At 45.6% G+C, this 21,748-nt stretch overlaps 1 protein-coding gene across 1 annotated transcript in view; it reads left to right on the forward strand.

Annotated features, from left to right (window-relative positions):
- LOC141082670 (vomeronasal type-2 receptor 26-like) overlaps window positions 1–21,748 on the forward strand; it is a 197,404-nt gene that overhangs the window by 36,236 nt on the left and 139,420 nt on the right. The window contains exons 2-7 of the mRNA XM_073566619.1: window positions 4,087–4,160; window positions 4,600–4,796; window positions 4,960–5,063; window positions 5,177–5,195; window positions 5,238–5,334; window positions 5,439–5,519. Of these exons, the coding sequence (XP_073422720.1) occupies window positions 4,087–4,160; window positions 4,600–4,796; window positions 4,960–5,063; window positions 5,177–5,195; window positions 5,238–5,334; window positions 5,439–5,519 (572 nt within the window). The remainder of the gene's footprint in view (window positions 1–4,086; window positions 4,161–4,599; window positions 4,797–4,959; window positions 5,064–5,176; window positions 5,196–5,237; window positions 5,335–5,438; window positions 5,520–21,748) is intronic.

Raw genomic sequence — 21,748 nt, forward strand, 5'->3', positions numbered from 1 at the left:
TGAGCCCTGGGTGTAAATTTCCCAAGGGTCGACTTTTCAATTTATCTGTACCCGAGCACGAGGCTATGCAATCCTATTTTAAGTAGTCGCTGGAGAAGGGTCATATTAGACCATCCTCTTCACCCTTAGGTGCTGTTTTTTTTTTGTGGCCAAGAAAGATGGTTCATTAAGGCCTTGTATTGACTATCGTTCCCTCAACAAAATTACTGTTAAATATCAGTATCCGTTACCCCTGATTTCTGATCTATTCTCCAGAGTTAAAGGTGCTTGCTGGTTTACCAAGCTTGACCTCAGGGGGCGTATAATCTTATTCGCATTAAGCAGGGGGATGAATGGAAGACGGTGTTTAATACTCTGGAGGGACATTTTGAGTACCTGGTGATGCCTTTTGGGCTCACTAATGCCCCTTCTGTCTTCCAGTGCTTCATTAATGATATTTTCCGAGACTTTGTGGATACATTTTTGATCATCTATCTGGATGATATTTTGATCTTTTCCAAGGATTGGGACTCTCATGTGGAACATGTTCGGACTGTGTTCCGGATTTTGAGGGAGAATTCCCTGTATGTCAAGGGATCGAAATGCCTTTTTGGTGTACAGAGGATTTCATTTTTGGGATTTATTTTGTCTCTGTCAACTATTGAAATGGACCCGGCCAAGGTACAGGCCATTTATGATTGGGTTCAGCCCACTTCTTTGAAGGCCCTCCAGAAGTTTTTGGGTTTTGCTAATTTTTATCGTAAATTTATAGCTAATTTTTCTGGTATTGCCAAACCATTGACTGATTTGACTAAGAAGGGGGCTGATGTGCTGAATTGGTCTCCGGAGGCTGTTTCTTCTTTTCAGGAGCTGAAGCGAAGGTTCACTTCTGCTCCGGTTTTGCGGCAACCTGATGTCTCACTCCCGTTTCAGGTAGAGGTGGACGCTTCTGAAATTGGTGCAGGAGCTGTTTTGTCCCAAAAAGATCCTGTAACATCTAAAATTAATCCCTGTGCTTTCTTTTCCCGAAAGCTCTCCCCATCCGAACGTAACTATGATGTGGGGAATCGGGAACTATTAGCCATGAAATTGGCATTTGAGGAGTTGAGACATTGGTTGGAGAGAGCTAAACATCAAGTCATGGTCCTTACTGACCACAAGAATTTGATTTACCTGGAGTTGGCCAAACGCTTGAATCCTAGACAGGCTAGGTGGGCCTTGTTTTTCACACGTTTTGATTTTGTGGTCTCTTTTCTTCCGGGCATTAAGAATGTCAAGGCAGACGCCCTCTCTAGGAGTTTCTTTGCTGATTCTCCTATTGTGACCAAGCCTGCTACCATCTTAGGTGAGGGGGTAGTTCTCTCTGCCATCTCGCCCGATTTGAGACGTGTTCTGGAAGAGTTTCAGGAGGACAAACCTGAGCGTTGTCCCATTGGAAAATTGTATGTTCCTGACCAGTGGAGGAAGAGAGTGATGTCTGAGGTTCATTGGCTGGTCATCCAGGTATTTTTGGTACTAGAGATTTGGTGAGTCGGTCTTTTTGGTAGCCCGCCTTGTCTCGTAATGTCAGGAATTTTTGCAATCCAGTGGGACTTGCTCCCGGTCTAAACCTTGTTCTCGCTCTAGTGGGTTGTTGATGCCTTTGCCGGTGCCCAGGAGGCCATGGACCCATATTTCAATGGATTTTATCTCTGATATGCCTGTCTCTCAGAGAATGACTGTTATTTGGGTGATTTGTAATAGATTCTCTAAGATGGTCCATCTTGTACCACTCCCTAAGTTGCCATCTTCCTCAGAGTTGGTGCCCTTGTTTTTGCAACAGGTTGTTCGCTTGCACGGGGATTCCTGAGAACATTGTATCTGACAGAGGAGTTCAGTTTGTTTCTAGATTTTGGAGGACTTTCTGATCCAAGCTGGGAATTTAGTTGTCCTTCTCCTCTGCGTTTCGCCCTCAGACCAATGGGCAGACGGAGAGAACAAACCAGACTTTGGAGTCGTATTTGAGATGTTTTATTTCTGCTGATCAGGATGATTGGGTTTCATTTTTTGCCCTTGGCCGAATTTGCTTTAAATAATAGAGCTAGTTCTGCCACTTTGATGTCACCTTTTTTTTGTAACTTTGGGTTTCATCCTCGATTCTCTTCAGGGCAGGTGGAGTCTTCAGCCTGCCCACGTGTTGACACTGTGGTGGAGAGAATGCACCAGATTTGGGACCAAGTGGTGGATAAGTTGTCTCTCTCCCAGGAAAAGGCCCAGCGGTTTTACAACCGGCATAGGACCATTGGTCCCCAGTTTAAGGTGGGTGATATGGTTTGGTTGTCATCAAAGAATATCTCTATGAAGGTGGCTTCTCCAAAGTTTAAACCTAGATTTATTGGACCTTACAAGATTTTGGAGATTCTTAATCCGGTCTCTTTTCGATTGGCTCTTCCTGTTACATTCAAGATCCATAACGTGTTTCATAAGTCTCTGTTAAAGAGGTTTGTTGAGCCAGTAGTTCCTGTGGTGGCACCTCCTGACCCTGTATTGGTTGAAGGTAGTGTGGAATATGAGGTTGAGAAGATACTGGATTCTCATCTGGCTAGATGGAGACTCCAGTATTTGGTTAAATGGAAGGGTTATGGCCAGGAGGATAATTCTTGGGTCCCTGCATCCGATATTCATGCTGAAAGATTGGTTTGTGCTTTTCATCGGGCCCATCCTGATTGCCCTGGTGGCGTGGATGAGGGTTCGGTGACCCCTCCTCAAGGGGGAGGTACTGTTGTGAGTTCATTCTCCCCTTCACCTTTGATGTCTGATGAACTCCCTCTGCTGGTGAAGAGAGGTAGTGAAATTGATTGGGATGGGAAGAACCTGTCATCTGAACTGGCGGAGTGTGATTGGACATCTGGAGTTCCTGAGTGGATGTAAGGCAGCCGACGCCCTGCAAGGCTGCTGGTGATCCTTTCTGCTCTGAGCTCTTGAATCCAGCTTAATTCCTGTCTACTAAAAGCTAAGTTTTGCCCTGCTATTATTCCATGAGATTTTGTCTGGTTTCCTTAGTGTTTGTATTCAGCCAGTCCTGGTTCGGACTGGCTGAATTCCATTTTTGTCTCTGATCAGTTGATCTCTTTGCTCTGTTTTCAGAATATACCTGAGTGCTGATATAGTGATTTTGAAGTCTAGCGACTTCAGGGCCTTTTTCCCTATCAGACGGTTGGGACATTTTTGGTAGGGTTTTTTGCGGATTGCAGCCAGCATCTTTTCTGTCCTGTCCTATCTAGTTAGTTGGGCCCCATCATTTGCTCAGCCTGTCTTTCTGTCTGTGTTTGTGTTTTCATCTGTTTTTCACCGACAATACATGTTGGGGGCTGTCTATTGCTTTGGGGTCTGCTCTGGGGCAGTTTAGATTTCCCTTTTCCTTCTTTAGGCTTATGTAGTTCTCCGGCTGTGTTGAGGGGTTTAGGGCACCGTAGGAACCCCCCACGGCTACTGTTAGTTGTGGTGTATAGGATCAGGGGTCTGCAATCCGATAGCTGCCAACCTCTCTGGTTTTCTGGACTTAGCTTGTATTTTTGTTTTCTCCTCCGGTGACTCATTCATAACACTGTAGACTGCAAGACAAGAGAAGACATCTGTGAAGACACTGAATTGAAGCCAAATGTGAGTAGACAACCTAATGTCTGTGTGTCTTTTGGAGTTTTAAGGCCCCATTACATTTAGCGATGCACCAGCGATCCGGACCACGATATGACCCTGTCAGGATCGCTGGTGCATCGCTAAATGGTCGCTAGTGAGCTGCCAAACAGGCAGATTTCACCAGCAACGCAGCGATGCTCGGCGGTCGTTACTCACCTGTCAGACGCAGCGATGATGACCGTCTTCCGCCCACGTCCATAGCTTGCTCATCGGCACCAACAGGAAGCTGACAATGAGGAATGGACCAGGACAATCTCGCGCGATCAGCGATAGCCAGCGGGAGGCCGGTCGGAGGTGAGTGTCACATGTAGCGATATCGCTGCTGCGTCACAAAATCGGTGACGCTTTAGCGATATCGCTAGCAATATTGCTATGTGTAAAAGTCCCTTTACTCTCTGCAGTCTGTAATGTTCTGTCTCTTTCTTGCAGCATTCTTCAACATGCCCTCTTCAAGCTCTGAGCACACAGGACAGGATTCTAAAGCAAGTACCTTTGCAACTATGGTTGGTAAATATCACTGAACATATGTGCCAAAATCATCTTTTTTCTTTGACAGAACACTTGCAACTTTTTCTGCTGTGGTTGTTTTTTGTGTTTTTTTTCTTGAATTTTTGCTGTTTTTTTTTTTTTTTTTAATGGGAGTCTGGCTAATTTTTCTGCCGTGGTTTTTTTGTGTTTTTTTTCTTTGATTTTTGGTATTTGTTTGTTTTTTTTTGGTTTTCTGGGAGTGTTGCAACATTTTCTGCCGTGGTTTTTTTGTGTTTTTTTTTTCTTGGATTTTTGGTATTTTTTCGTTGTTTTTTTTTTTCTGGTAGTGTTGATAATTTTTCTGCCGTGGCTTTTTGGTGTTTTCTTTTCTTGGAGTGTTGCTATTTTTTTTACATTTTTTTGGTGATTTTCCTTGCTTTATCTTGACAACAGTAATGTTTTTTACATTTCTAGGTTCTACAATGGGAGGAGGACTACATAAATCATGACCTCCTCATCTCCCTCGTTGAGGAGAGAGTCGCCCTGTGGGACACCCGTCATCGTGACCACTCGGACATGGTGGTGCATCGGCAGGAGTGGAATGAGGTGACCAAAGAGCTGATGGATGACTGGGACAACTCTACGCCAAGAGCCCAAAAGGACTTTCGGAAGTATTGCAATGTGGTCTGATGTGGCAGTAACCTGTAAAGGCCGTGAGCACACAACCATGTGTAATGCGATAAACTCCTGCAAGTTTCTTGCATCACACACGGTTGTGTGCTCAAGGCATAAAGTGCATTGTTTATCCCATTATTTTTTTATCCCCCTTCACAGTGACCAAGTCAAAACACGTTGGCGTTTAATGAAGGATCACTTCAATAAGGACACGAGAACCAGGCTCGCAGTGGCAGTGGTGATGGTGCATCAAGGCTCAGAAAGTACAAGTATCACCATATGCTGGCTTTCCTAAGGTCCATTCTTGCTCAGAGAACATTTTTGTATTGGATTCAATTGTGTTGTGTTACCTAATATGATTTTTTCTATTCCACAGGAGCTGGAGCTTGTAAAATGTATTGTTTTGTGGTACTAATGTTTGTTTTTTCTTTTCACAGCACCTGGAGCAGCACCCTAGAGCCTGCTTTGTCTTCGGGACGGTCCTTCAATGAACAGCCTCAGAGCAGTCCCAGCCATCCACCAGCAATACAACAAGTAGGCCTGCATCACAAGCTGAAGAACAGGCAGCTGGTCCATCAGGTCTTCCCCTGTCCCAGGCCTCCTCCACCTCTTATTTTAATGTTGGGTCTTCTCAACAGCAGCAGAAGGTCTCGGACAGGACCGTCATGCCCAAGTTTCTACATTTGAGCTCGGTTTTCCAGGATGGCATGAAGTCGATGGTAGATAGACTGGAAAGTGTTAGGAGCCATGTTGACACACTCTTCCAGTCTGTCCAACAGCGTCTTGACCGTCTGGAAACCGATATACAGAGGCCATCACATCATTTTTTTATGGGGAATGAACAGGGCATGGTGGAAAACCTTACTCCTGAACTTCAGCTGAATGTGATGCAGGCCTGCAATGCTGCATATGTTCAGGCTATGCAGCAGACTCTGATGTACCCGCTGGCACCGTTTTTTCCCACTGTGCCACCAGTTACCCGGTTCACAGCTCTACCGAGTTCTGCTGCATACCCCTGTATGGCCACCACCATGCTCAGTCCTGCCGCCATCCACTACAGCACCTCCACCATGCCGAGGGCAGTGGAGAGTCACTCCACCACCACGCCTACTCCTGCTCCTGCGCGGATTCCCACTGCCACCATCACCCGGAGTCCTGATCCTGCCCAACCGTCCACCACCACAAGCACTCAGGTTCCAGCACCAGCTATCCTGACCACCAGCTCCCAAATACCGGGTCCTGCTTCCTCCACCACCACCATGCCTTCTCGCCACACGAGTCAAAGGAGAAGGACAAGCAGTCACCCAACACATGTGAGACAGAAGAAAAAGAGAAAGGAACCAAGGCAGAAAAGGACAGTGGTGCTCCCTCCACCACCCTCACCTCCCAATGTGTCTGTTATGTCCAATTTGTCCCCCCCTTCGAATGTGTCTCTTCCATCCCATGTTTCCACTCCTAATGTGTCCACCTCCATTCTTGATCACCCAGACCCCATACATCTTGTAGCTCCTTCCCCTGGCACCCGTGCAGCGTCCACCCCCAGCCAATCCTCCTTTCTGCACACCCCCGTGGTCCATTACATTTCCCCCTCACTGTGTAAAAAAATATATTTTATTTTTTGTAAATAAACCTTTTTTCTTTTCCCCATACCTCTGTGGTGCCCCTAAGGCTCGGTCGCCACAGAGGTACTGCACCTTTTCCTAAGGTGTAGCGCCCCACCATCCAGGTAAGGTGGGAACTCTTTGCCACACTCCAACACCCGCATCCCACACACAGGATAGTTCAGCAGGACCACATTGCAGCTTCAGGCTCAGGGTGTAGCAGAGCACCTTTCGTGGAACACTGCTTCGTAACACGAGATGTGCTGGGAGGTGGGTGGAGATAGTATAAAAGAAGGGGAAAGTGTAGGATTGAGAGATCAGTCTGAGGTCAGTCTGTTAAGAGGGCAGGCGGAGTAGGAAAGGACAGTCACTCGGTGAAGAGTGAGGATCCCTGGAAAAAGGAATGGAGGAAGGAAAGGAAGGATAAGAGACATAGACCTGAAACTGCAGCTTCCATAAGAAAGAAGGATAAGCACGGAACGAAGGAGAGAGAACAGAGAGGAGACATGGGTTGAGAGAGTAACCTGCCTATAGGTTCTCAGCGCAAGGCCGGTGCCCGGTCCCCGAGGTTGTATGGACACTTATGGTTCTGCAGCAGAGTAGAGACTAGGAACATCTAGAGAGAGGCATTCCAGGGTAACTAAGTACTGGAGTGCTTCGCACTCAAAGGCGCATTGGAGGAGTCGTTCAGAAAGGTACATGCTGGCGGAGTGTTGGCGGAAAGGATCCTATCTTGCCTGGAGGTTGGCCGAGTCTCTAACCCGGAGGACACAGCACAGAGGCAGGTGCAGGGGTGCACTACGGACTGAGAGTAAAGCCTTGGAACTACAGCCTCTGGTGTCCTCCATTCATTCTGCGCCGACACACTCAGCCCTGCTACATCTGGGCACCAGCGCCTACACTGCCCTGGGACTCCAGTTCCACCTGTGGGGAGCTTTACCACCTATGCTGCACACACCATCAGTCCCAGCGGATCTGCATGCAGCGTTGGCTTAACATCTTACTTGCCAAACACCACAGGTGGCATCACGAACTATCCATATAAACTGTAACATAAACCCCCCACTTTATTGGGCACCCAGGGCCACGAACCGGGTCACCGCAGCACGTCCCCCTGACACCGGCCCGGTACCGAGTACTACCCCTCAGCCCTGGGAGGGCGACCCACCTCTATTTGTTTTTTGTCTCTTTCTCGCTGACAACATACACCATGCGCCATCAACACGCAAATCGCCATATACACACTGTGTTTTATTTCCACCTCATATAGTTCAATGAAACACAATTTTTTTATTTTTTTTATTTTTCTGTCATGTAAAAGCTATGACGTGTAAAAAAACAGAGAGCTTATAATATTCACACCAATAAAAAAAAAGGTAAACAACAGAAATGGTCAGGGGTTTGCAATACTCACCTGCCCAGGTTTAAATGCTATTGCAGTCAGGATGCTGTATTTTTTGGCATCCTAATTGCAGTAGTTCTACACATGGGCTGGTGAGTAAAATTGGTACATTTCCTCAATCATCTATTCAGTGTGCTATTATATATGGAAATATAAAGCAGACTGAAGAGATGATGGGGATGATGAGAACAAAGCTGACACAGATAGCAAGTTAAGTTTAAAGCATGGGAAGAAAAACAAAGCAAACAGGTGTTTTAAAATTTTTTTTTATGTAACATCAAAACTTTAAAAGACAGGTAAACTTTGAAAAAACCATAACATTACATACAATTTATACATTAAACCATTGCATCTTGCCATGCCACACGTCCAACATCAGAAACAAAGTAGTTCACGAATGTATCCCTCATTTCGGCAACTTCCCTTGTTGTGATGCTGGTAATCTGGAAATGGGTTAGCAACTGGTTTGTCTAGTTCAAATGATGGTCACTCTTTAGCCATTATGTAATTGTGGAGAACCAGACAAGCCTTGATGACATCATCCACTGTTTTAATTTTCAGATTAATTGCTGTCCCTAGAATGCACTATTTTGGCACAAGAATACCAAAAGCACACTCAACAGTTCTGCAGGCCCTGGTCAGTCGGTAATTAAAAATCCTTTTTTTGTGGTTCAAGTTCCGACTGGAGTATGGCTTGAGTAGGTTTCCACACATCTGAAAAGCCTCATCACCAACCACAACAAATGGCATTGGCGGGCTGTCAGTGTTGTGAAGAGGTCGTGGGAGGGGGAAATTTAAAGTATTGGTATACAACCATTGGCCCATGTCCAAGTTTTTAAAGGTTTGGGAGTCATTTCCACGGCCAAAAGAACCAATGTCGATGGCAATGAAACTACAGTCTGCAGCTGCAATAGCCATCAGCACTATGGAGAAGTATTTTTTATAGTTAAAGTAGTCGGATCCACTTCGAGCCGGTTTGGTTATCTTGATATGTTTCCCATCCACTGCTCCCACACAGTTGGGGAAATTACAAACTTCCCAGAATTTTTCTGCATTTTCCAGCCAGATGTCTGTGTTGGCAATGGGGGATAAATTCCTGACAAAGCACGTCCCACAAAGCCCGGCAAGTGTCAGCAACAATCCCAGAAAGGGTGGAAAGGCCTATCCGGAACTGGAAATGGAGCGATGATGGGCTCTCTCCGGTAGCCAGGAATCTGCCAAACAGAGAAAGAAAAATTTTTAATCAATAATAATAATAACTACAAGGGTTTTTGGAAAAAAAAGGGACATTGCATACAATATGACATATATGTCACCAGCAGACGTTCCTCAGCTGGAATAGCTCTACGGAGCTGGGTGTCCTGTCTGCTGATGGCTCCCTCTACAATTCCTGGAAGCTCTGTTGAGACATCCTCGTGTGGTCAAAATATTTGTCCGGGTTTTCAGGGAGCTCAGTGAATAAGGAGTGGCAGGCTCCAAGGCTCTCCCGGACTTCAAGAATGGGGTGTTGCCAAAAGCGCTGACGTCGTCTTCTTCTCATTCTGCTTTTGTCATCTCCACAAGGGTTTATATAACGAAATGCCATGAGCTATGCCCATTGGGCGTGGCTGGCTTCCCAGAATATGTCCTGGAAAAATGTTTCAAAATGGGAAGCATGCGCTTAAAAAACGCAAACGCATGTAAAAACGCATACTAACGCATAAAAGCGCCGCGTTTTTTTGACGTCTTGCTTAAGACGATGCGGAAAAAAATGCTGTGTTATTATGAGTTTGCATGCATTTTTGTATGCGTTCATGAATGCGGACAATATGCAGCGGACTCAACCACAAATGTGAACTTTACCTAACAATCATTAAAAACACCTGTTCCACAATAATGAATAGACATAGTAACAGACTTAAACATAGACTATGAATAGAATCCCTGAAACACCAAGTGTAAAAAACAACAAAAAAATATATTACAAATTAAAAACTTATTAAATCTTGCAGAGAACCAAAAAAGCAGCATAATAATCAAACATAATGATAGGTCAAATCCTGTTTGATGTTCATACCCATAGGGGTTCTAATCTTCAGGGTGTATATCCACCAAGACTCTCTATTTAGTAGTTTCCTACGTTCGATCACCTCCCCTTAATGCTTTTGCAACCTTTTCTATCCCTATAAAAAACGCGGCGCTTTTATGCGTTAGTATGCGTTTTTACATGCGTTTGCGTTTTTTAAGCGCATGCTTCCCATTTTGAAACATTTTTCCAAACCAGGGGAAGAGTCTTGAGGAGATCATTTGCATATTCCCAGTGCCTTCTGGGATAAGTGAAGAGTCTCCGCGAGCTCAACGATCACTGGGTTTTGGCCGTTGCAGCTGAAAAGAGGAAATCGGAAAACCAGGGGAAGAGTCTTGAGGAGATCATTTGCATATTCCCAGTGCCTTCTGGGATAAGTGAAGAGTCTCCGCGAGCTCAACGATCACTGGGTTTTGGCCGTTGCAGCTGAAAAGAGGAAATCGGAAAACCAGGGGAAGAGTCTTGAGGAGATCATTTGCATATTCCCAGTGCCTTCTGGGATAAGTGAAGAGTCTCCGCGAGCTCAACGATCACTGGGTTTTGGCCGTTGCAGCTGAAAAGAGGAAATCGGAAAACCAGGGGAAGAGTCTTGAGGAGATCATTTGCATATTCCCAGTGCCTTCTGGGATAAGTGAAGAGTCTCCGCGAGCTCAACGATCACTGGGTTTTGGCCGTTGCAGCTGAAAAGAGGAAATCGGAAAACCAGGGGAAGAGTCTTGAGGAGATCATTTGCATATTCCCAGTGCCTTCTGGGTTAAGTGAAGAGTCTCCGCGAGCTCAACGATCACTGGGTTTTGGCCGTTGCAGCTGAAAAGAGGAAATCGGAAAACCAGGGGAAGAGTCTTGAGGAGATCATTTGCATATTCCCAGTGCCTTCTGGGATAAGTGAAGAGTCTCCGCGAGCTCAACGATCACTGGGTTTTGGCCGTTGCAGCTGAAAAGAGGAAATCGGAAAACCAGGGGAAGAGTCTTGAGGAGATCATTTGCATATTCCCAGTGCCTTCTGGGATAAGTGAAGAGTCTCCGCGAGCTCAACGATCACTGGGTTTTGGCCGTTGCAGCTGAAAAGAGGAAATCGGAAAACCAGGGGAAGAGTCTTGAGGAGATCATTTGCATATTCCCAGTGCCTTCTGGGATAAGTGAAGAGTCTCCGCGAGCTCAACGATCACTGGGTTTTGGCCGTTGCAGCTGAAAAGAGGAAATCGGAAAACCAGGGGAAGAGTCTTGAGGAGATCATTTGCATATTCCCAGTGCCTTCTGGGATAAGTGAAGAGTCTCCGCGAGCTCAACGATCACTGGGTTTTGGCCGTTGCAGCTGAAAAGAGGAAATCGGAAAACCAGGGGAAGAGTCTTGAGGAGATCATTTGCATATTCCCAGTGCCTTCTGGGATAAGTGAAGAGTCTCCGCGAGCTCAACGATCACTGGGTTTTGGCCGTTGCAGCTGAAAAGAGGAAATCGGAAAAACCGCGCGCCTATCGGCGCGCGAATTTGGGCTCATCTTTCATCGTTTTTAAGAAATCTCAAGATGGAAGAGGCCAGGAGCCATTTGGTGAGCTGCATTTCTTGCTACATGTTCACAGACTTACCAGTGGAAAAGCCAAACTTCACATGCCACAAATGCAAGCTTGTGTCCCTGTTGGAGGAAAAGTTGCAAAATCTCGAAGAGAGGTTAGCTACGTTGAAGATCATTAAGGAAGGTGAAGAGTTCTTGGACAGAGCAGAATTATCTCTTCATGTTACAGAAAGAGAAGAAATTCGAAGTGCACCTGAAGAAACAGAGGAATGGAGACATGTGACCCAGAGAAGCAGGAGGATCAGGAGGCAGTCAGCACCCATACTGCTCAGAAACCAGTACCAGGCTCTCACGCAGGAAAACAATGAAGAAATACATCAGGATAAGACTTTGCCAACAAGCAGCAACCTTGTACGCCTTCAGAGTCCTCCTGGATGGAGAAAGAAAAATGTTGTGAAGAAGAAACGGAGAGTGGTGGTCATGGGGGATTCCCTGTTGAGAGGAACTGAGGCCGCTATCTGCAGACCGGATATAACTTCAAGAGAAATGTGTTGTCTTCCAGGTGCAAAAATTAAAGATGTGTCTGACAGGATATCAGGACTCTTCAGACCTACAGATGACTACCCATTCCTGCTACTACATGTGGGGACAAATGACACTGCAAGAAACGACCTGGAAACCATCTGCAGAGACTTTGAAGACTTAGGCAAGAAAGTGAAAGAACTGGGAGCGCAGGTGGTCTTCTCTTCCATCCTCCCAGTGGATGGCCATGGAACAAGGAGGTGGAATAAGATTCTGCAGGTGAACAACTGGCTACGTCGATGGTGCCGTCAGCAACGATTTGGATTTCTGGATCATGGAGTGAACTACTTATACGATGGACTACTTGCTAGAGATGGGGTGCACCTTACGAAGACTGGTAAGCATGTATTTGGAAGTCGCCTTGCTACACTTGTAAGGAGAGCTTTAAACTAGAACAACATGGGAAGGGAAGCAAAAGACCAGAAAAAGCCATACACCTGACAAATGCTATTGAGAACTCTGCTATTAGAAGTGGAAAGGAAGAACAAAGACGAAAGAATCTAATTAATAAAAATATTGGAGAAAGAGAAACCAATCACAAACTAAAATGTTTCTATACTAATGCACAAAGCATGGGCAACAAACAAGGAGAATTGGAACTACTAACACAGGAAAAGAAATATGATGTCATTGGAATCACTGAAACTTGGTGGGACAATACACATGATTGGAATACAAGACTAGAAGGATACAACTTATTTGCAAGAAACAGACTTGATAAACGAGGAGGGGGTGTCGCATTGTATGTTAGAAACGCGTATATCTGCACAGAGATTGAAGCTTCAGAGACTGGGAGTTCTGTGGAAACTGTTTGGGTAAGAATACAAGGACAGAACAATGGAAAGGACACCATTGTAGGCATTTACTACAGGCCGCCTGTGCAAGCTGAAGCTATGGATGAACTCTTTATGCATCAAATGGCCAAGTTCTCCAAAAAATATGACATAGTTGTCATGGGAGATTTCAACTATCCAGACATTTGTTGGGAATCTCTCTCAGGCAAAACTAACAGGTCAAGGAAATTCTTATCCTCTCTTGCTGACAACTTTATCTTCCAAAAGGTAAGGGAGAAAACAAGGGGAACTGCTACCTTGGATCTAATCCTTATAAACAGGGAGGAAATGGTTGAGGAGGTAAAAGTGGCTGGGACCCTAGGAGGTAGCGACCATGCTATTTTAGAATTTTGGATAACTAGAGGCGGAAGACCTGTGAAGACTCAGACGTCAAGGTTAGATTTCAGAAAGGCAGATTTTAAGGGATTCAGAAAGAGAATTGGAGGGATCCAATGGCTGGATATCCTTAAAGACAAAAATGTCCAGGAAGGATGGGAAATCTTGAAAAATGAAATTCTCAAAGCACAGTTGTTAACAATTCCGAAAAGAGGGAAGAATAGGAAGCATTTAAGGAAACCAGGATGGGTGAACACAGAACTTAAGCACATGCTAAAAAGGAAGAAAAAAATGTTTATAAAATGGAAAGAGGGAGGCATATCTAAAGAAGAATATAATGCTGTCTGCAGAACCTGCAGGGCACAAATCAGATTATCTAAAGCTGAAAATGAACTGAGGCTTGCAAGAGATGTCAAAAGCAATAATAAAGGATTTTGGGGATATGTCAAAAGTAAAAGAAAAGTCAAAGATGCTATAGGATTTTTACAGGATGAAAATGATGAAATGGTAAGACAGGATGTTGAGAAGGCTGAACTTTTAAATTCCTATTTTGCATCTGTTTTCTCTCAGAAAGGAAATGCAACATCAACTGTTATTCACTGTCCTATTAAGGGAATAGAAGAATCCAGGATATCTATAAACAGAAAGATAGTGAGGAAACACTTAGCTAACCTAAATGAATTCAAGTCTCCAGGTCCAGATGAATTACACCCCAGAGTACTGAAGGAGATAGCAGAAGAAATTTTTGAACCCCTCTCCATAATCTTTGAAAATTCTTGGAGAACAGGAGAAGTGCCAGAAGACTGGAGAAGAGCAAATGTTGTTCCTATCTTCAAAAAGGGGAAGAAGGTGGACCCAGGCAACTATAGGCCGGTGAGTCTGACTTCTATACCAGGAAAGATCTTTGAACAAATTATTAAACAACATGTATGTCAATACCTGGATAAGAATGAAGTGATTAAACAGAGTCAGCATGGGTTTCTAACTAATAAGTCATGTCAGACTAACTTAATTTCCTTCTATGACGGTATCACTGATTGGGTGGATCAAGGAAATGCTGTAGATATAGTATATCTTGACTTCAGCAAAGCATTTGACAAAGTCTCTCATACAATCCTTATTGAAAAAATGACTAAGTATGGAATGGACAAGGCAACTGTTAGGTGGATTCATAACTGGCTTAGTGATCGGACCCAAAGAGTGGTCGTAAATGGCTGCACATCCAGTTGGAAGAATGTCTCAAGTGGGGTACCACAGGGCTCTGTCCTGGGCCCTGTATTGTTCAACATCTTTATCAACGATTTAGATGAAGGAATTGAGGGTAAACTGATTAAATTTGCTGATGACACAAAGCTAGGAGGGATAGCTAATACTAGAGAAGAGAGAGAGAGGATTCAAAAAGATTTAAATAAACTGGAGAAGTGGGCAGCAACTAACAGAATGGTTTTTAACAGGGAGAAATGCAAAGTACTACATCTGGGCAATAAAAATGAAAAAAGCATATATAGAATGGGAGGAATAGGGCTAAGTGACAGCACATGTGAAAAAGACTTGGGTATACTAATAGATCACAGACTGAATATGAGTCAACAGTGTGATGCAGCAGCAAAAAAGGCAAATGCAATTCTAGGATGTATTAACAGAAGCATACAGTCTAGATCACGTGAAGTCATTATTTCCCTCTACTCCTCTTTGGTCAGACCTCATCTGGAATATTGTGTCCAGTTTTGGGCACCACATTTTAAAAAAGACATCAACAAACTGGAGCAAGTTCAGAAAAGAGCGACCAGAATGGTGACCGGTCTGCAAACCCTGTCTTATGAGGAAAGGTTGCAGGATTTGGGAATGTTTAGTTTGCAAAAGAGAAGACTGAGAGGAGACTTAATAGCTGTCTACAAATATCTAAAGGGCTGTCACATTGTAGAAGGATCAACTTTATTCTCATTTGCACAAGGAAAGACTAGAAGCAATGGGATGAAACTGAATGGGAAGAGACACAGATTAGATATTAGAAAAAACTTTTTGACAGTTAGAGTGATCAATGAGTGGAACAGGCTGCCACGAGAAGTGGTGAGTTCTCCTTCAATGGAAGTCTTCAAACAGAGGCTGGACAGACATCTGACTGGGATGATTTAGCGAATCCTGCTTTGAGCAGGGGGTTGGACCAGATGGCCCAGGAGGTCCCTTCCAACTCTACGATTCTATGATTCTATGATTCTATAACATTGCACATAGAGACATTACGATTATGGTTAGCTGAAAAATGCCTTGAGGCAGCTGAACATTTAGACATTTTTTTATTAACTGCATCAGAAAGATAATGTCTCACTCTAATCTTCAAAGAATTAGTGGTGCATCCAAAGTATTGTATATCGCATACCATACAAAGTAATAAATATACTACAAATGAAGTGTTGCAATTAATAAAATAATTCATCTTATAGTTTTTTCTAGTAACACTAGAACAAAAGTCTTAAGTATTAGACATATGGTTGCAACATAAACATGTATTATGTCCAGATTTAATCGTATCATTTTTATTAATAAAAAGTCTTGGTGACAAGGTGTCGCCCAAAGCTGGGGCTTTTCTAGCAGCAAATCTCAAAGAACCTTGCAAAATATTCTTTTTATTGTCTCATCCTGATACAATATGGGAATATATTTTAGTATAAGATTTTTATATCACCAAATTGAGGGCTAAATTGCATTACAAATGTAATAGGGTTAGAAACCAACTTAGTCGCTACCGTTTTTTCTTTCAACATTACTTTCCTGTCCTTTTTTGCAACTGATGTTGTTGCTCTATTAACCCCTTTACTCCCAAGGGTGGTTTGCACGTTCATGACCGGGCCAATTTTTACAATTCTGACCACTGTCCCTTTATGAGGTAATAACTCTGGAAAGCTTCCATGGATCCCAATGATTCTGACAATGTTTTCTCGTGACATATTGTACTTCATGTTAGTGGTAAAATTTCATTGATATAACTTGCGTTTATTTGTGAAAAAAATGGAAATTTGGCGAAAATTTTGAAAATTTCACAATTTTCCAACTTTGAATTTTTATACCCTTAAATCACATAGATATGGCACAAAAAAATTAATAAATATAATTTCCCACATGTTAACTTTAAAACAGCACAATTTTGGAACCAAAATTTTTTTTGTTAGGAAGTTATAAGGGTTAAAAGTTGACCAGCGATTTCTCATTTTTGCAACACCATTTTATTTTTACTGACCACATCACATTTGAAGTCACTTTGAGGGGTCTATATGATAGAAAATACCAAAAAGTGACACCATTATAAAAACTGCACCCCTCAAGCTGCTCAAAACCACATTCAAGAAGTTTATTAACCCTTCAGGTGCTTCACAGGAATTTTTGGAATGCTTAAAAAAAAAATGAACACTTAACTTTTTTTCACAAAAAAATTACTTCAGGTACAAATTTTTCATTTTACTAAGCAAGTGTGAACGAGCTGAGTGTGACCTGAGCGTAAGTGCGAACTGTGGTAAGTGTGTGACTTGAGAGTCAATGACTTTGGATTCAGGGAGTTTCCAAGGGAGGTATTACTGAATTGCTGTTATATTTTATTAATACTTTTTATTTATATTTGCTTATCTTATTGTCTGGTGCAATCCCCATTAGGATGTGCTCAGGGCTGCCACTAGGAATTTCGGGGCCCCATACTGGCAACATTTTCGGGGCCCCCTTTTAGACTCCGCCCAGGCTCCATCCAGCCCCGCCTCCACCACTCGAACTGTCCACAGTCCCACCGCTCTCTCTTGGATAAACTCCACTTCTCACCTATCACACATTAACAGTTCCCATCACCAGGTCACACATATAGCCAGCAGCTTTTGCTTTGGCCAAAAGATTGTTTTAAGTTGCCACCATAACAGGGTAGACACTTTTGGCCAGGCCCTACTCTACTGTAACCTATTAAATATTTGTTAAAATATGCAATACAATTTAGGTATATTTTTATTTATTTTTCAATTTTTTAAAATGACCAATAATATCACATACAAGGAACAAATACCACCGCACCATGTCCAGACCACAACTTACCACCACATACAAGGAACAAATACCGCTACACCATGTCCAGACCACATATTACCACCACATAGTGACCTATAATAAGACATACAAGGAACAAATACCGCCATACCATGACCAGACCACATATTACTACCATAGTGACCGAATAATATCACATACAACGAACAAATACCACCGCACCATGAACAGACCGCAAATTACCACCACAAAGTGACCAAATAATAGAATATACAAGGGACAAATACCACTGCACCACGCCCAGACCACATATTACCACTACATGGAGACTGAATACTACAATACTGACATTAATTAAAAAAACATAATACTATGACCATAAGAGACATTATACACACAAGATCTGTACTTAGTATGCAGTGTCTGTGTACAGGTAATATAGTGATCAATGACATTATACACAGGAGCTCTGTATATAATGTACAGGTAACACAGTGATCACCGGTGACATTATACACAGGACCTCTGTACATAGTGTCAGTGTACAGGTAACACACTAACTCACCAGTGATGTCTCTAGGTGAAGTCCTTCATCTTTGGTTTTCATCTTTCATCCAGCACAGATCGCCATCACGTCTTCCAGCCAGGACTTGTCTCTGCAGGAAATAACACAGTTATCTAGAGCTCCGCTTGCAGAACACATTACTTATTTTTTCCCAACTTCTACATTACACCACATGAAGAAAAAAAGGCGACATAGTATCACGCTTCACAGTAACAGGACCGCCCCCCCATTTACAACAGTATTTTCAAGAAAATAAAATAAATACATCACTGCAGTAATAATATCCCTTAATTAGCCCCTATGGTAATAATATCCCCCATCCTGACCCCCGTGTGTCTCATTCCTGGCTTCAGCCATATGTTCTCCCATCCCACCCTCATCAGTATCCATTCTGCCCCATATGATCTCCCCTCCTGACCAATCTGTCTAAATCGTATCCATCCTGCCCCATGACCCTGCTCCATCTATCTCCAATCATGCCCGGTGTCTCACATTTTGCCCCCTCCTGTGTCTCACTGTCACATTCTGCCCCTCCTGTGTCTCACTGTCACATTCTGCCCCCTCCTGTGTCTCACTGTCACATTCTGCCCCCTCCTGTGTCTCACTGTCACATTCTGCCCCCTCCTGTGTCTCACTGTCACATTCTGCCCCCTCCTGTGTCTCACTGTCACATTCTGCCCCCTTCTGTGTCTCACTGTCACATTCTGCCCCCTCCTGTGTCTCACTGTCACATTCTGCCCCAGTGTCTTGCATTCTACCCCCAGCGTCCACCATTCTGCCCGCAGCGTCCAACATTCTGCCCCAGCTCACAGCCTGCCCCCATGTCCAGCATTCTGCCCCCAGCGTCCAGCATTCTGCCTCAGTCTCCAGCATTCTGCCCCAGCTTCGAGCATTCTGCCCCATGTCCAGAATTCTGCCCCAGTGTCCAGCATTCTTCTGCCCCATGTCCAGCATTCTGCCCCGTCTCACAGTCTGCCCTCATATCCAGCATTCTGCCACCAGCGTCCAGCATTCTGTCCCCAGCGTCCAGCATTCTGCCCCATGTCCATTCTGCCCCCAGTGTCCAGCATTATGCCCCATGTCCAGCATTCTGCCCCCAGCATCCAGCATTCTGCCCCATGTCCATTCTGCCCCCAGTGTCCAGCATTATGCCCCATGTCCAGCATTCTGCCCCAGCGTCCAGCATTCTGCCCCATGTCCATTCTGCCCCCAGCATTCTGCCCCATGTCCAGCATTCTGCCCCCAGCATCCAGCATTCTGCTCCCAGCATTCTGCCCCCAGCGTCCAGCATTCTGCCCCCAGCGTCCAGCATTCTGCCCCCAGCATTCTGCCCCCAGCGTCCAGAATTCTGCCCCCAGCATTCTGCCCCCAGCGTCCAACATTCTGCCCCCAGCATTCTGCCCCCAGCGTCCAGCATTCTGCCCCCAGCATTCTGCCCCCAGCATCCAGCATTCTGCCCCCAGCGTCCAGCATTCTTGCCCCCAGTGTCCAGCATTCTGCCCCCAGCGTCCAGCATTCTGCCCCCAGTGTCCAGCATTCTGCCCCCAGCATTCTGCCCCCAGCGTCCAGCATTCTGCCCCCAGCGTCCAGCATTCTGCCCCCAGCATTCTGCCCCCAGCGTCCAGCATTCTGCCCCCAGCATTCTGCCCCCAGCGTCCAGCATTCTGCCCCCAGCATCCAGCATTCTGCCCCCAGCATTCTGCCCCCAGCGTCCAGCATTCTGCCCCCAGCATTCTGCCCCAGCGTCCAGCATTCTGCCCCATGTCCATTCTGCCCCCAGCATTCCTGCCCCATGTCCAGCATTCTGCCCCCAGCATTCTGCCCCCAGCATCCAGCATTCTGCCTCCAGCATTCTGCCCCCAGCGTCCAGCATTCTGCCCCCAGCGTCCAGCATTCTGCCCCCAGCATTCTGCCCCCAGCATCCAGCATTCTGCCCCCAGCATCCAGCATTCTGCCCCCAGCGTCCAGCATTCTGCCCCCAGCATTCTGCCCCAGCGTCCAGCATTCTGCCCCATGTCCATTCTGCCCCCAGCATTCCTGCCCCATGTCCAGCATTCTGCCCCTAGCATTCTGCCCCCAGCGTCCAGCATTCTGCCCCCAGCGTCCAGCATTCTGCCTCCAGCATTCTGCCCCCAGCATCCAGCATTCTGCCCCCAGCGTCCAGCATTCTGCCCCAGCATTCTGCCCCAGCATCCAGCATTCTGCCCCCAGCGTCCAGCATTCTGCCCCCAGCATTCTGCCCCAGCGTCCAGCATTCTGCCCCGGGCCCCCTGGATAGCCGCTCTCAGAAAAAAAAAAATTATTCTTACCTTGTTATCTGGCTGTGCTCCAGCGGCGAGGCTCCCTCCCTCTCCCAGTCCCACGTGGCACACTGACTGAATGAGGAAGTGGAGGAGCAGAGCAGTGTGTGACGTCAGGTGAGGGCGGAGCTGTGGCTGGACCATTGTGCAGGGGGGGATTTCGGTGCTGGCTGGACCATGGTGCGGGGGGGGGGCCTGCCCGAGGGGCCAGGGGGGCCCGGCAGGCGCTGAGTCTGAATTTAAAATAAAGCTGCAGAAGCCTGTATAAAATGTAGGGGGGCCCCAGCGCGGATCGGACTGCCAGCATGGTCGGGCCCCCCTAATCACCGGGCCCCATACACATGTAAGGCCTGTCATGCCCTGATGGCGGCCCTGGATGTGCTCCACTATTGCCAATGCCATCCAGTGCACGTCTTGTCGCATGTATGAAATCCTTGAACAGCCGGTCGAGGGTGCATACTGCTGTGCGAGATGTGAGCATGTTGTGCATTTGGAAGCCCAGATACTGGATCTAAATGTGCAGCTGGCAACACTGAGATCCATAGACAATATGGAAAGGAGTCTTCTGCTCACTGAGCAGACGCTCAATAGGATAGATGAGGGGGGGATGCTAGGTTGGAGCTGCAGGACAATGAAGCAGCTAGATGGGTGACAGTTAGAAGACGGGGTAGAGGGAAGAGCCCCAGGGAGGCTAGTCCTGATCTGGCACACCCCTAAGTTGGCAGATGAGGGGAGTGTTAGTGCAGGGGTAGCACTGCTGCAGCAAGGCATGTCCTCTGAAAGCCGGAGGAGTGTCTGCTCCAGTAAGGGGGGAAATAGGAGAGCAGGGCAGGCCAGACAGGTTCTGGTAGTGGGGGACTCAATTATTAGAGGAATAGATAGGGCAATCTGTCACAAAGACAAGGATCGTCGAACGGTGTGCTGCCTACCTGGCGCTCGAGTCCGACACATCGCTGATCGGGTTGACAGATTACTGGGAGGGGCTGGTGAGGATCCAGCGGTCATGGTGCACATTGGCACAAATGACAAAGTTAGAGGTAGGTGGAAGGTCCTTAAAGATGATTTCAGGGAATTAGGGTGTAAGCTTAAAGCAAGGACCTACAAGGTGGTATTTTCGGAAAAACTTCCTGTACCACGTGCCACACCAGAGAGGCAACGGGAGATTAGGGAGGTTAATAAGTGGCTCAGGAATTGGTGTAGGAAGGAGGGGTTCCTGCAGGACTAGGCCAACTTCTCAGTTGGCTACAGGTTCTACGCTAGGGACGGGCTGCACCTCAATGGGGAGGGTGCAGCTATGCTGGGGGAGAAAATGGCTAGAAGGTTGGAGGAGTGTTTAAACTAGGGACGGGGGGAGGGTATTCCTTTTATAGGAGGGGAAGACAGTGCAGATAGAGATCTGGGCGCAAATAATGAAATTGGGGGTGGGGTTAGAACAGTTAATAATTTAAGAAAGAATAGAGGTACAGAGAGATACATAAAGTGCATGTATACTAATGCCAGAAGCCTCGCCAACAAAATGGAGGAATTGGAGTTAATGTTGTTGGAACATAATTATGACATGGTGGGGATATCTGAGACATGGCTGGATGAGAGCCATGACTGGGCGGTTAATTTACAGGGCTATAGTCTGTTCAGAAATGACCGTACAAATAAGCGAGGGGGAGGTGTGTGTTTATATGTAAAATCATCCTTAAAACCCATCCTTCATGATAATATATATGAATCTA

Source organism: Dendrobates tinctorius, unplaced genomic scaffold, assembly GCF_039654945.1.
Source record: "Dendrobates tinctorius isolate UK_male_01 unplaced genomic scaffold, ASM3965494v1 ptg000019l, whole genome shotgun sequence".
Classification (NCBI taxonomy): Eukaryota; Metazoa; Chordata; class Amphibia; order Anura; family Dendrobatidae; genus Dendrobates; species Dendrobates tinctorius.